The 14,540-nt window shown below is 48.9% G+C and overlaps 2 protein-coding genes and 1 non-coding gene across 7 annotated transcripts in view; 2 read left to right on the top strand and 1 right to left on the bottom strand.

Annotated features, from left to right (window-relative positions):
• The first annotated feature begins 422 nt into the window (after positions 1 to 422).
• Positions 423 to 578, top strand: LOC112438644 (U12 minor spliceosomal RNA). Its single transcript, XR_003027035.1, has one exon. It is a non-coding gene; the product is annotated as a U12 minor spliceosomal RNA (small nuclear RNA).
• A 9,400-nt stretch (positions 579 to 9,978) lies between these two features.
• On the bottom strand, positions 9,979 to 12,622 carry NDUFB11 (NADH:ubiquinone oxidoreductase subunit B11). Of its 2 annotated transcripts, none has more exons than XM_003809671.5 (3): positions 12,249 to 12,622; positions 10,377 to 10,507; positions 9,979 to 10,203 (listed from the first exon to the last, which is right to left on the bottom strand). In XM_003809671.5, exons 1-3 carry the CDS (start codon positions 12,453 to 12,455, stop codon positions 10,080 to 10,082), a joined length of 462 nt encoding a protein of 153 aa, XP_003809719.1. In that variant the 5' UTR covers positions 12,456 to 12,622; the 3' UTR covers positions 9,979 to 10,079. The 2 variants fall into 2 exon arrangements, with proteins under 2 accessions (XP_003809719.1, XP_003809720.1); XM_003809672.6 differs by having other exon boundaries at positions 10,347 to 10,507.
• Positions 12,623 to 13,127: 505 nt separating this feature from the next.
• The window catches only part of RBM10 (RNA binding motif protein 10), a 41,122-nt gene continuing 39,709 nt past the window's right edge, over positions 13,128 to 14,540 (top strand). For 2 of the 4 annotated variants that reach the window (XM_008961946.3, XM_008961947.3), the window contains exon 1: positions 13,128 to 13,261. Coding sequence is in view for 2 of the 4 variants with exons in the window: in XM_003809667.5 (XP_003809715.1) it covers positions 13,223 to 13,292 (70 nt within the window). In the remaining 2 variants the exon portion in view is untranslated. Of the gene's footprint in view, positions 13,293 to 14,540 lie in introns of all 4 variants that reach the window. The other 2 variants (XM_003809667.5, XM_008961945.3) reach the window with 1 other exon arrangement.

Genomic DNA, 14,540 nt, shown 5'->3' on the forward strand with positions numbered 1-14,540 from the left:
CCAGACCAGCCTGACCAACATGGCGAAACCCTGTCTCTACTAAAAATACAAAAATTAGCCGGGCCTAGTGGTACACACCTGTAATCCCAGCTACTTGGGAGGCTGAGGCAGGAGAATCGCTTAAATCCGGGAGGCAAAGGTTGCAGTGAACCGAGATCACGCCACTGCACTCCAGACTGGACGACAGAGCGAAACTCCATCTTAAAAAACAAAACAGAACAAAAAAGTGAGAACATACGATGTTTGCTTTTCCATTCCTGAGTTACTTCATTTAGAATATAATGGTTTAAAAAAAAAAAAGAATATGATGGTTTCTTTCCTTCCTCCCTTTCTTCCTCCTCCTCTTCTTCTTTCTCTCTCTCTCTCTCGCTCTTTCTCTCTCACTAAAATAACCTAATTTATTTTTTTAAATTCCCAGTACCATGTCTTAAACTTATGAGTAAGGAAAATAACGATTGTTATTCGGGGTGACGCCCGAATCCTCACTGCTAATGTGAGACGAATTTTTGAGCTGGTAAAGGTCGCCCCTAAGGTGACCAGCCTACTTTGCGGGATGCCTAGGAGTCGCGATCTGCCTGACACCTTTACACCTAAAAAGTAGACAGGGAGCCTGGCGCGGTGGCTCATGCCTGTAATCCCATCACTTTGGGAGGCCGAGGCGGGCGGATCACGAGGTCAGGAGATAGAGACCATCTGGCTAACACGGTGAAACTCCGTCTCTACTAAAAATACAAAAGAAATTAGCCGGGCGTGGTGGCGGGCGCCTGCAGTCCCAGCTACTCGGGAGGCTGAGGCAGGAGAATGGTGTGAACCCAGGAGGTGGAGCTTGCAGTGAGCCTAGATTGCGCCACTGCACTCCAGCCCGGGCAACAGAGCGAGACTCCATCTCAAAAAAAAAAAAAGAAGTAGACTGGGGCCGGGTGCCTTGGCTCACACCTGTAATCCTAGCATTTTGGGAGGCCGAGGTGGGTGGATCGCTTGAGGTCAGGAGTTCCAGACCAGCCTGACCAGCATGGTGAAACCCGGTTTCTACTAAAAATACAAAAATTAGTTGGGTGTCGTGGCACACACCTGTAATCCCAGCTGCTCTGGAGGCTGAGGCATGAGAATCACTTGAACCCCGTAGGCAGAGGTTGCAGTGAGCTGAGATCGTGCCACTACCCTCCAGCCTGGGTGACAGAGTGAGACCCTGTCTCAAAAATAAAAAAAATAAAAAATTTCCCAGCACCATGACTATAACTAAAAGGACACCATGCCTAATGCAGTTTGTGTGTGATATGCAGGGAAAACATTTGGAGAGTGAGTAATAAAAGGGGATTGGAATTTTAAATAAGGAAAGTCCACTTTAAGAAGTTGATGTTTACCAACGACTTGAAGGAGGTGAAGGAGTTGGAAAGAAAATAAAAAGACAAGGCTGGCTGGGCACAGTGGCTCTCACCTGTAATCCCAGCACTTTGGGAGGCCAAGGCAGGGGGACTCCTTGAGCCCAGGAGTTCCAGACCAGCCTGGGGAACATAACAAGACTATGGAGACTATTTTTTTTTTTTTTTGAGACAGAGTTTCGCTCTTGTTGCCCAGGCTGGAGTGCAGTGGCACAATCTCGGCTCACTACAACCTCCACTTCCCGGATTCAAGCAATTCTCCTGCCTCAGCCTCCCAAGTAGCTAGCATTACAGGCATGTGCCACCACGCCTGGCTAATTTTTTCTATTTTTAGTAGAGATGGTGTTTCTCCACGTTGGTGAGGCTGGTCTTGAACTCCCGATCTCAGGTGATCCACCCGCCTTGCCCTCCCAAAGTACTGGGATTACAGGTGTGAGCCACCGTGCAGGACCAAAAAAATCTTTTTAAAAAAGAACAAATAATAATTTGGGGTAATGATAATAGCTAAATAAGTAAATATATACCACTTTTTTTTTTTTTTTTTTTTCGAGACAGGGTCTCACTGTCACCCAGGCTGGAGTACAGTGGCATAATCATGGCTCACTGCAGCCTCGAATTCCCGGGCCCAAGCAATCCTTCCACCTCAGCTTCCCAAGTAGCTGGAACCACAGGTGTGCGCTACCACCTGGGTAATTTTTTAAATTTTCAGAGACGAGGTTTTGCCATGTTGCCCAGGCTGGTCTCGAACTCCTGAGCTCAATCAATCTATCCGCCTTGGCCTATCAAAGTGCTGGAATTACAGGCATGAGCCACCATATCCTGCCCCACCACTTTCAATAACAGAGCCAAAACTTCGAAGTAGTGACTGCCAGGGTTCCAAAACCACCTTCCATTTTGGGGTCCACAATTTGAACATTCCCCAAACCATTGTCCCACAATCTCATTTTTGAAGAAGTTTTTTTTTAATTTAAAAACTTCCATGATTACTGTATTAATATGAAGATTAATTCATTCAGCCAGCCAATGTTTACAAACAGCTAATCTGTGTCAAACAACATTGTAAGCACTCAGATTAATCCTCTCGATATCCTTATGAGGTAGTTAACATCATTAGCCCCAGTTTACAGAGGGGGAAAATAGGAGTATGAGGTCACACATTTAGTATGGAGGAAGCTGGGATTTGAACCAAGGCAGTATGGCTCCAGGGGACGTTACCCTAACCCCTGTGTTAGACTGTCTTGAAAGTTTTACTCGTCTTTCAAAGTTCTCTCTTCAATTAGACACTTCCCTCAGATCTTCATCAAACGTCATTTTTAAATTTAATTATTTTTTAAGAGATGGGGGTCTTGCTCTGTTGCCCAGGGTGGAATACAGTGGTAGGGATCATAGCTGACTGCAGCCTTGACATCCTGGGCTCAAGGGATCCTCCTGCCTCAGTAGCTAGGACTACAGGTGTGCGTGCACATACAAACACATACACACAAATACTATATTCTTCCCTGCTTCATTTTTCTCCTCAACATATATCACTATCATATTATATATTTTACTTTTTTTTTTTTTTTTGAGGCAGGGTCTCACTCTGTCACCCAGGCTGGAGTGCAGTGGCACAATCTCGGCTCACTGCAGCCTAGACCTCTGCGATCCTCCCACCTCAGCCTCCCAAGTAGCTGGGACCACAGGCACATGCCACCATGCTTAGCTAATTTTTTGTATTTTTAGTAGAAATGGGGGTCTCGCCATGTTGCCCAGGCTGGTCTTGAACTCCTGAGCTCAAGGGATCTGCACCCCTCAGCCTCCCAAAGTTCTGGGATTACAGGCATGAGCCATGGTCCCCAGCCTGTATTTTACTTATTTAGCTATTATCATTACTCCAAATTGTTAATTATTCTTTAAATTTATTATCTGTCCCCTACAGATAATAAATAAGCTTAATAAATCAATAAGCTTCCTTCCTCTTGAAGGAAGCTCCAAGAGGGCAGGAATTTTTGCCTGTTTTATTCACTGCTGTATCCCTGTCACATAGTAGGCACTTGATCAATATTTGTGAGATGAATGAATAAATGATTGAATGAACAAATGAATCCTTCTTCACACTTATGTATAGGTAATGGTTGTTGATTCCCAGCTGCTTTGCCTGGGTCCTGTGCCTTCAACTGGCCCTGGATTCACCCCTCTGACTCACATGCACTTGACCTCTAAAGTATTGGCTCTGCTTACGAATACTAACATTTAAAATTGGAATCAGGCCAGGCGCGGTAGCTCATGCCTGTAATCCCAGCTCTTTGGGAGGCTGAGGCTGGTGGATCACTTGAGGTCAGGAGTTTTAGACCAGCCTGGCCAACATGGTGAAACCCCGTTTCTACTAAAATTACAAAAATTAGCCCAGCATGATGGTGCTCAACTGTAGTCCCAGCTACTTGGGAGGCTGAAGCATGAGAATCGCTTGGACCCAGAAGGCAGAGGTTGCAGTGAGCCAAGATCACACCACTGTACTCCAGCTGGGACGACAGAGTGAGACTCTGTCTCAAAAATTAATTAATTAATTTAATTTAATTTAATTGGAATTAAGGCCAGTCATGGTGGCTCACGCCTGTAATCCCAGCACTTTGGGAGGCCAAGGCGGGTGGATTGCTTGAGCCCAGGAGTTTGAGACCAGCCTGGGCAACATGGTAAAACCCTGTCCCTACTAAAAATACAAAAAATTAGCCAGGCATGGTAGTGCATGACTGTAGTCCCAGCTACTCTGTCAGCTGAGGCACAAGAATCGCTTGAACTTGGGAGGTGGAGGTTGCAGTGAGCCAAGATCTTGCCACTGTACTCCAGCCGGGGCGACAGAGCGAGACTCCATCTCAAAAAAAAAAAAAAAAAAGCCGGGGCGGTGGCTCACACCTGTAATCCCAACACTTTGGGAGGCCGAGGCAGGCAGATCACAAAGTCAAGAGATGGAGACCATCCTGGCCAACATAGTGAAACTGTCTCTACTAAAAATACAAAAATTAGCTGGGTGTAGTGGCACGCACCTGTAGTCCCAGCTACTCGGGAGGCTGAGGCAGGAGAATCACTTGAACCCGGGAGACAGAGATTGCGGTGAGCCAAGATCGCGCCACCACTGCACTCCAGCCTGGTGACAGAGCAAGACTCTGTCTCAAAAAAAAAAAAAAATTAAAAAAAAAAATTGGAATTAGACCAACTCAACTCAGGTGAATTTTTACTGAGCAACTTTGAACCGGAGTGAATTCTCCTGAGCCAATTTAATTCCTTGATCAATGCCATACAGTGGTGCAGTTAACCCAAAACCAATTTTGGCTGTCTCGTTTCTCTGAAGTTATTTTCATCGTGATCATTTTCTGGTTAATTTTTGCAACGATGATTCAATCCATACATTGATTCTCTTATCTGTGTCAAATTCAAGCAGTAACAGCTTCCCTCAGATAGCTCCTTGGCCTCAGGCTGCTCCTTGACCATCTCAGGCACATACATTCTTGCTTCTGGAACTTGGTACTGATTGTTCCTTCTGCCAGAAATGCTCTTGCATCTGTGTAGTTCATCTCTGGCTTCCTTCACATTTTTTTCCTTCAAGTAATCACCTTTGCTGACTATCCTATTTAAATTCAGGTTCTCCTCTCCCCCCAACTCCCTGACACCCCCCTTACCAGATTTACTTATTTATTTATTTTTGGGATAGGGTCTTGCTCGGTCACCCAGGCTGGAGTGCAGTGGCCCGATCTCAGCTCACTGCAACCTTTGCCTCCCGGGCTCCAGCAATTCTCCACCTCAGCCTTCCGAGTAGCTGGAATTACAGGTGTGTGACACCATGCCCAGCCCAGTTGCCCAGGCTGGCCTCAGGCTCCTGGTCTCAAGTGATCTGCCCACCTCAGCCTCCCAAAGTGCTGGGATTACAGGCGTGAGCCACCACACCCAGCCTCTGGATTTATTTTTAACTTAATCCATACTTATCACTTCCCTACATACATATAATACACAAATTGTGCTGTTTATTTTCTGTCTCTCCCAGCTGGAATACAGGCTCCATGAGGGCGGGCATTTTTAAATCTTTTGTTCCCTGCTGTATCCCCTTTGCCTGTAACAGTGCCTGGGCAGGAGGATCGCTTCAGTCCAGGGTCCAGGCTGCAGTGAGCCATAGTCACACCACTGCACTCCAGCCTGACCAACAGAGCAAGACCCTATCTCAAAACAAAAATAAAAAAAAAACAACAGGAACAGTGCCTAGGACCCTGTAGGCACTTCAATAAATATTTGTTGAATGAATACCTCCTGTCATTCTGAGCTTTATTTGTGGACAGTTTCCATTGAGTCTAATATTTCAGGATCAAAATTTGCAGGTCCACATTTTGTTGAGAACATCAAAAACTTCCATCAATTTTCCCTCAACACAGTTTCAGGTTCACAGTTTTGGCTGCTGTCAGTTTATTCTGTGGTGCTTATGTTTATTGGTAATAGTCACTGTTAATCTGGTAAGATGTTCTATTTTTATTTTCTGGGTAATGTCCTATTAGATTGAAGGATAAAGGAGGCCAGTATCTATTATGTTGGCAGAACAAAGTTGCGTCCAAAATATGAAAGTTCAAAGGTCCCTGGGGTCGAACAGTAGGGTGAAAACATTGTATTAAGGTCTCTGATCACTCACACCAGCCTCTGCCCTCATCCTGGGAAATTCCTAAGGGCAGGGACCCTGATATCCGCCAGTGCCTGGCACACTGTTGGGGCTTGGCACTCAGTAGGCACTCCCTCCCTCTTCATCCCAATGTGGTCCTTAAAAGGTCAGTCATCCCCAGCGTGGCCAACATGGTGAAACCCTGTCTCTACTAAAAAAAAATACAAACAAAATTAGCCGGGCGTGGTGGTGGGTGCCTGTAGTTCCAGCTACTCAGGAGGCTGAGGCAGGAGAATCGTTTGAACCTGGGAGAAGGAGGTTGCAGAGAGCCGAGATCGTGCCACTGCATTCCAGCCTGGGCAACAGAGTGAGACCCTGTCTCAAGAAAAGAAAAAAAAAAAGGTTAGTCATCCGCCAGAATGGCTGCAGTGAAAAAGATGGGAAATGCCGAATGATGGGGAGTCAACTCTGGGAAAGTGTAGATTGGAAAATTGGCATGATTTACTGAAGCTGATTGGTCACATGTCTACGCAATGACTTAGCAATTCCATTCCTAGGTTATATACCCAAGAAATGAGTACATATGTCTATCAAAAGATGTGTACAAGAATGTTCACAGAATTATTCTTAGCCACAGGCACAGTGGCTCATGCTTGTAATCCCAGCACTTTGGGAGGCCAAGGTAGGTGGATCACTTAAGATCAGGGGTTCGAGATCAGCCTGGCCAACCTGGTGAAACCCTGTCTCTACTAAAAATACAAAAATTAGCTGGGCCTGGTGGCTCACGCCTATAACCCCAGCTACTCGGGAGGCTGAGGCATGAGAATCACTCCAACCCAGGGAGGTGGAGGTTGCAGTGAGCCAAGATCGCACCACTGCACTCCAGCCTGAGCGACAGAGCAAGACTCTGTCTCAAAAGAAAAAAAAATTCTTAATAGCCCCAAATATAAAACAACTCAAATGCTCAGCAACGTAAGAATGGCTAAAGTCTGGTCTGTTCATACAATGAAATGGAATACAGCAATGAGGATGAACAAACTACTCATGTATGTGACGATGTTGATCAGTCTCACAAACGTTGTACAGAATGAAAGAAACTGGACACAAAACCAGACCAAAGTAACCTAACATTGTTAGAAGTCAGGAGAGTGGCTACCTTTGGTGGGGAAGAGGGAAGACCTGAAGGGAGCTTCTGGGGTTTGCCATGTTGTGATTTTTGCTTGTCTTTTTGTTTTTGAGACAGGGTCTCACTCTGTGGCCCAGGCTGGAGTGTAGTGGCACGGTGCGATCTCGGCTCACTGCAACCTCTGCCTCCTAGGCTCAAGCGATCCTCCCACCTCAGCACCCTTAGTAGCTGGGACCATCATGCCTCGCTAATTTTTGTATTTTTTGTAGAGACGAGGTTTCACCATGTTGCCCAGGCTAGTCTCAAACTCCCAAGCTCGAGACACCAGTCTGCCTCTGCCTCTCAAAGTATGTTTCTTGACCTGAGTGCTGGTTATATGGGTGTGCCCAATGTATAAAAAGTAAATGAGCTTTGTGAGCTTTTCTGCATGTGTATTTTAATTCAATGATTTATAAAGAGTCAGTCAGTGTGGCTGGGCCATGATGAGGGAGGGGAAGGTAGTATTGTCAGAATGGGGCCAGGGCTCGGATTTTAGGATTAAGTCTAAGTGCAGCCTTCTGTTTGACCAGAATGGAGGCTTCTGGAGAGCCCTGGAGCTTGATGAGGCAGAGCAGAAGGGAATGAGAAGTGTTCATCCTCAGGGGGGTAAGCCAGAAGGCAAGGATGGGTATGGGATGTCACCTACACAGGAGGTATCAATACCAAATGTTTATCAAGCACATACCATGCCAGTCACTGCTCTAAGTGAACAGAACATATGTGAATACCTGCCCTTCTGGAATTTACATCCTGGTGGGTGGTGAGTGGAGAGAATGTGCTCTCTAGGCACCAGGCTGAGGCTTATTATAGGGGTTATTGCTCCAATATACCCAGGTACTTGGTGGCTGGGGTAACATGCCCCTTTCACTTCCATAGTCCCACTAACCGCAGGGGGGAGGGTAGAGAGTGCTCCCTTTATACATGAGTACTCTCAGCTTTGGGGTACACTCGAGTTGGGAGACTGGCCCCACAAAGCAGCGCTGGGGCAGGGGAAGCCCTCAGGGTCTTCCTCACTTGCAGGAAGGCTCATGCAGATATGGCTCCCGCCTCAGCCACATGTAAGTGGATTTGGGTTCTCCTGAGACCCAGTAGCTAGAAGTAGGGCATTGCCTCTAGTGGTGAATTTGGCAAGCCAGATTTTCTTCCTGTAGCCAGTGGCTGGAGGCTCCCACACCCTCCAAAGCCCCAGGCAGGGACAAGCACAGAGATGGTAGCAATGAATATATGAGGTGGTGATTTGAATGTGGGAGCTGTGGAAGGAAGAGATGCCAAGAGGGTGAAGGGAAGCCCACACTTAACAGAGATGCTTTTGAAAGAAACAAACTCAGCCAGGGCCAGAACAAGTCCCCTACTCCATCTGCCAGACTGAGAGACAGCAACCCTGGTGCAAGGAGACAGCCTATTTCCACAGAGGAAGAAAGTAAGGGAGAAAAGACTTCTTGATTTCGAGACACAGAAAGACAAAGAGAGGAAAGGGGGTGAGGAGAGAAACAGACACACGTGCACACACATACACACACACAGATGCATATCTTGAGTTAGAGGTCATCCAGATTTGGGGCAGAGGGGAATACAGGCATCCAGACTCACCAACACACAGGACAGGGGCAAACCCTAAAGCCCAGAGAGAAGCAGAGAGGACAGGGAGGGGAGACAAAACACCCACCCTTAGCAACAGAAAGCCCTGCACTCACCCTCCACCTTAATCCCTGGTCTCCCTGGCTTCTCTTCAAATGTAGGGGTCCCAGTGAGGTGGTCTGGCTCTAAAGATACCTGCCAACAATTTCTTCCCATGTGCCACGCTGTCATCCAGAGGAGCCCCAAGCCGTCATCTAAGAAGCTGAGGTTAGGCTGGGCACAGTGGCTCATGCCTGTAATCCCAGCACTTTGGGAGACCGAGGCAGGTGGATGACCTACGGTCAGGAGTTCTAAACCAGCCTGGCCAACATGGTGAAACCCCATCTCTACTAAAAATAGAAAAATTAGCTGGGCATGGGGCGGGCGCCTGTAATCCCAGCTACTCGGGAGGCTGAGGCAGGAGAATTGCTTGAACCTCGGAGGCAGAGGTTGCAGTGAGCCGAGATGGTGCCACTGCATTCCAGCCTGGGTGATAAGAGTGAAACTCCTTCTTAAAAAAAAAAAAAAAAAAAAAAGGCTGGGTACGGTGGCTCACACCGCTAATCCCAGCACTTTGGGAGGCCGAGGCGGGCAGATCACGAGGTCAGGAGATTGAGACCATCCTGGCCAACATGGTGAAACCCTGTCTCTACTAAAAATACAAAAATTAGCCAGGTATGGTGGCGGGCACCTGTAGTCCCAGCTACTCTGGAGGCTGAGGCAGGAGAATCGCTTGAACCCGGGAGGTGGAGGTTGCAGTGAGCAGAGATTGTGCCACTGCACTCTAGCCTGGGTGACAGAGCAAGGCTCCATCTCAAAAAAAAAAAAAAAAAAAAAAAAAGTCAAGGCTGTTCTGCTGGAGAGAGGCCATATGGAAGAGGACTGAAGTGCCAGACATGTGAGTGAAGAAGCCATCTTAGACACCCAGCCCAGTTGAGCCTTCAGATGACTCCAGTCCCAGCCACCATCTAACTACAACTACCTGAGACCCCTAGAAGAGCCACCTTACTGAGCCCAGTCAACCCACAGGGCCATGAAAGAGAAGACTGAATTGTGGTTTTAAGCCACTAAGTTTTTAGGTGTTTGCTACACAGCAATATATAGCCAGAACACCCAGGGAAGGTTGCAGCAGCCCTTTTAAAGCTTTTGACACCCCCATCCCATATCCCCTTCACAACACAATCAACACTAGTGAGTCAGACTTTCAGCCCCTTTAATTAGGTGCTCTGAGAAGAGGTCAGAATGGCAGGCAGGGGGTGGGGAAGGCGGTGCTTCTTGAGCCCCACTTAGCAACTGGTCACTCATCCTCTGGCAGCTGGATCTTGCTGGGGTCGAAGCAGTTGGATTCCATGATGGGAAGGCCATTGGCCTCTCGGTATTTCACAAGCCTCTCAGCTTCGCGGCGGGACCACTCTTTCATCCTGGTAGTGCAAATAGCAGGGGTAGACGTGAGGGAGCCTCAACTGATACCAATCCCTCATCTCAGCTCCCCATTCCCAATGGTGCAGGAACAAAACTCCTGGCAGAATCCCCTTCAACCTCCATCCCTGCCTCTGCCTCTTACCCATCCCACGCTCTTGGACACCCAGTGCACCTGTAGTCAGGCAGATAGGCCACAAAGGTGCTGCCAAGGACCAGGATGATGGAGACGCCAAAGAAGAAGACAAGTCGCATGTTCCAGACGTCCAAAACGGGGTCCTTGTCATAACCATGGGAGTCTGGGTTCTGTGGAGAAATAGAGGTCAATGAGGGCTTCCTGCTGCTCCACAAAGCCTTATTCTGGCCCTGCATAACTTGGTCTCCGTGTGCCCCTCTCACTAAATTCCTCTGTTTCCATTCTTGGGATATGTCAAGCTCCTTCCCACTGCAGGGCCACTGCACTTGCTGCTCTCTCTGCCTGGAAAGCCTTTCTTCCAGCTCTAGTCATGGCTGGATCTGTCTCCTCATTCAAGGTTTTAGATTCACCACCACTTCCTTCAGGAGGCACTCCCTAGTTACCTTGTCTTTCAAAGTTGAAGCATAGGAAACTGCTATTTTTATAGGTCACAAATGGTTGAATACTGGCAATTTCTTATAGCTCAAGCTAATGAAATAGCCCCCTACACCCAAGTCATTCCCTATCCACTTATCTTGCTTAACTTTGTCTTCACATCCTCTCTTCCTTCTGTGTCTCTTTCTAGTCTATGTTTACCTAAGTAGCATACTTTCCCCATTCTCTGTATATCATACGTTCTCATGTTATATTATCTATTATACTACTTTGTATTATTGTTTTCTAATATTTTACTGTTTATTTTCTGTCTTCCCCACTATCATGTAAGCTCTCTGAGAGCATGGGCTTTGTCTGATTTCCACACTGCTGTATCCCCAGGGCCCTGAACTGAGCCTGGCATACAGCAGGCCCTCAATACATATTTACAGAATGAACAAGCATCCTATATATCCAAGCCCCTTAACCAGAGGTTAGTATTGATGAAGTACTTATTATGTGCCAGTCTTTTCACATAGAAACACCTCACAATATCTCAGTGAGGTGAAACATGGCAATAATAAACACATTCTAGTGCTGAGTACATACTTACGAAGTGCCAGCTGCTGTTCTGACCATTTTTACTCATTTAATTACATGAGGCAGGTGGGGTGTCCTATTTTTTAGAAGGTGTCCTATTACTGTTCCCATCTTACAGACAAAGAAACTGAGGCACCAAGGGTTTATGCTACCAAGATCACACGGGTGGGTAACCGTCAGTGCTGCCTGATTTCACAGCGTCTGCTATTAATACAGCACAGCAGACCTGGTAGCCCTAAATTCAAATACCAGTTCCACCTCCACCATGTATTCAGTTATGTGAGCTAGGGCAATCCACTTAACATCTCTGTGCCTCAGTTTCCTCATCTGTAGGATGAGTATAATAATAGAGCCCACCTCGAAATGGGGTTTGTTTCGAGGATAAGATGAGCTAATGCATGTCAAGTGTTTAGAACACAGACGGGGCCCCGGAGCGGTAGCTCATGCCTGTAATCCCAGCACCTTGGGAGGCCGAGGCGAGAGGATCGCTTGAGCCAGGAGTTCGAGACCAGCCTGGGCAACATAGCGAGATCTCGTCCCTATAAAAAAAAAAAAGAATGCAGACGGCAACGAGCAAGTGCCATATCGGTGTTTAGTATTATCGTTGTACTATACTGCTTCTAACGTGTTTTGAGCGCTGTCCACTTGAGGTGTGATTTCTGTCTGCAAAATAAAACCAATCCTGCCTCTGGCCCTGGAACGAAGATACCGAGAGACAAAGGAGGAACACAAGGTAGGCAAAATTCCCAAGTCTTCTAGGCTTTCGCCGGCCGCGCAGTCCTCTACTACCTAAGAACGTCCTCTACAGCCTAAGAACGTCCTCTACAGCGCCCCATCTGCCGATCCCGGACTGACCCCTTCGGGGTTCCGTCCCCACTACCCCCCCCCGCCTCTCACCTTCTCATACAAGTTTTCGTCCTCGGGTTCTGGGTCCTCTTGCCACTGTGTGGTCGGTTCTGGGGGCCGCTTTCCCGCCACAGCGGACGGGGCGACCACAGTCCTGGAGAAGCTAGATTCCCAGCGGACGCGGGCGGCCGGGAGCCCTCGCGTCGCCGCTGCCGCCAAAAGAAGGCGAGCGCTCAAACCAAACAGCCCAGCCGCCATGACAGATGGTACTGCAGGGTCTCAAGGGCGGGGAAAGAAATGCGACTGTGCGCAGCTGCAGTGGGTGCGAGAGCGACAATCATCGCCCCGCCTCCGCCACGCTATATAGGTCCCAGATCTGATTTGGTTTTCCAATGAGGCGGGGCGTTGAGCAACCCTCTTTGCCTCCAGTTGTCGTGGCTTCGTGGGGCCAACCATTTTCGGCCAGGCTGAGAAATTTCTTATTGATGGGTCTGCTCATTTCCTGCATAGGAAGAAATCGGTGACATTTGGGTGGATACAGTTCCCAGCCAATCGCCCCGAGTTCCCTCGCCCACTGGGGAAAGAGGCAGAGCTTCCGCTAGTCTTTCATCTTCAAAGGAAATCAAGCTTCTAAAAAGCGGGCCCTGCCGAATTGGCCAATAGCTACTCCTTTTCTCCACTAGGGGAGCGTTCGCAAGGGGTGTGGGGAGGTGGCCAGCGCTTGCCAATCAGAGGAGGCCAGGGCTGTCCCCTAGCGGGCGGTGACCAATCGCCGGGGCCGGCCAGAGCGCGCTTCCTTAGTAGGTGGATGGTGGTCGGAGCGCCGACTCCCTTCTCGTCGTCGCCATTTTGAGCTGGTGACTGTGGCCGGCTGGGAGTAGGCGGCAGTGAGTTTCCCTGGGAGGGCAGCGCGCTTGGCGCTTCTCCCCTCCCCCCGATCTGCCTCCAGTCTCGGACTTGGTTGTTGCGCGCTCCGGCTCCGGCTGAGCTGGGAGAGTTGGAGGAGGTGGCGGCGGGCAGAGGTGATGTCTGGGAGCCCTCCCTTGACAGCCCGGGCCGAGAAGGTGAGCGTCGACGCTGGTCGTGGGGGCGGAGGTAAGGGGCCCGGGGCGGGGACGTAGAGGAGGCGCGAGGGCGGACTTTGGGTCGGGGGAGATGCGCGGAACGGAGGGGTTCGTGCAATGTCTCAACCCGGGAAGGTTTTTTTTTTTTTTTTTGGGTTTTTTTTTTTTTTTTTTTTTTTTTTTTTTTGGTGTGAGCAAAGGCGCGTGCGCGACTGGGACATGGGATGGGTGCATGCGGGTTGGGGGAAGGGAGGGACGGATGGGAGTGGGCTACTGTGGATCACTGTGTCGGCTACATCGAAGTTTATCAGTGGGGAAGCGGTTGTCTGCGACTTTGAGTTTGTGCATAGGAGAGGGGATGCTGCTCTGTGTTACTCTGGTGTTTATCGGTCCATGGGGAAATGTTCTGTGGTTCTGGTCTCTATTCCTGGATCGGAGGGGGGATGTGACTCTGGTCTTTACCCTTTGAGGGGGGGCGGTCTGTGACTCTGATCCTTATCCATGGGGCGGGGCTTGGGGGACGACTGTCTTTTGATTGACCCTAACCCACTTATTGGGTGGGAAGGGGCATGCAGGGAATGTGTGTGTGACTCATTGCCCCTTCTTTTGGGGAGTTTGTATCTGTGACACTGACGCTCATCCATGGAAAGGGGACCCACTGTGTAATTGTGGTCCTTACTGTGTGTTCCTTCTGTGATGTGGGCCCGTAGTTATTTGGGGCTCGTGTCTGTGACTGGCCCTTGGCTGTGGTGGATGTTACTGTGTGACTCTGGCCCCTTTGCCAGAGTCTCTTGAAGGTTTTTGTGCTCTCAGACGCCAGTGCCTCTGTGTGATTCTAACTCTTGCCCACCTGGGAGCAGGTAACTCGGGTTCCCTGTGGCTTGAGGAGGAAGAGAAAATTGGAGTGTGTTTGTCTGTGTATGTGTGTGCACGCGCATAGAGCAAAGGTGTGGCAGCAACCTAGTGTTGAGCAGGTGCTATTATTGCCTGGCTTTACCTGATTCTTATTCAGAGGATGGGGCCTGAAGATCTGGGATTCATCCTGACCTCTGGCTGGGTCACAGGGTTCTCAGGACTCCCTGAGTTCTCACCACAGCCCTGAGGGTTGGATGAAGTGGCTGCTGCTCCATCCCAATAGAAGAGCACAGTGGTTCAGAACAGCCTCCAAAAGGGCCCCTTTTGCCTCTGGAAAACGGGCTTGAGCCCTGGGGAGGGAACCACCTTAGGACCGGGCTGCACATAAGAGACAGGGCTCAGGGCTGAGCCAGTTGCTGTGTGA

This window comes from Pan paniscus, chromosome X, assembly GCF_029289425.2.
Source record: "Pan paniscus chromosome X, NHGRI_mPanPan1-v2.0_pri, whole genome shotgun sequence".
Classification (NCBI taxonomy): domain Eukaryota; kingdom Metazoa; phylum Chordata; class Mammalia; order Primates; family Hominidae; genus Pan; species Pan paniscus.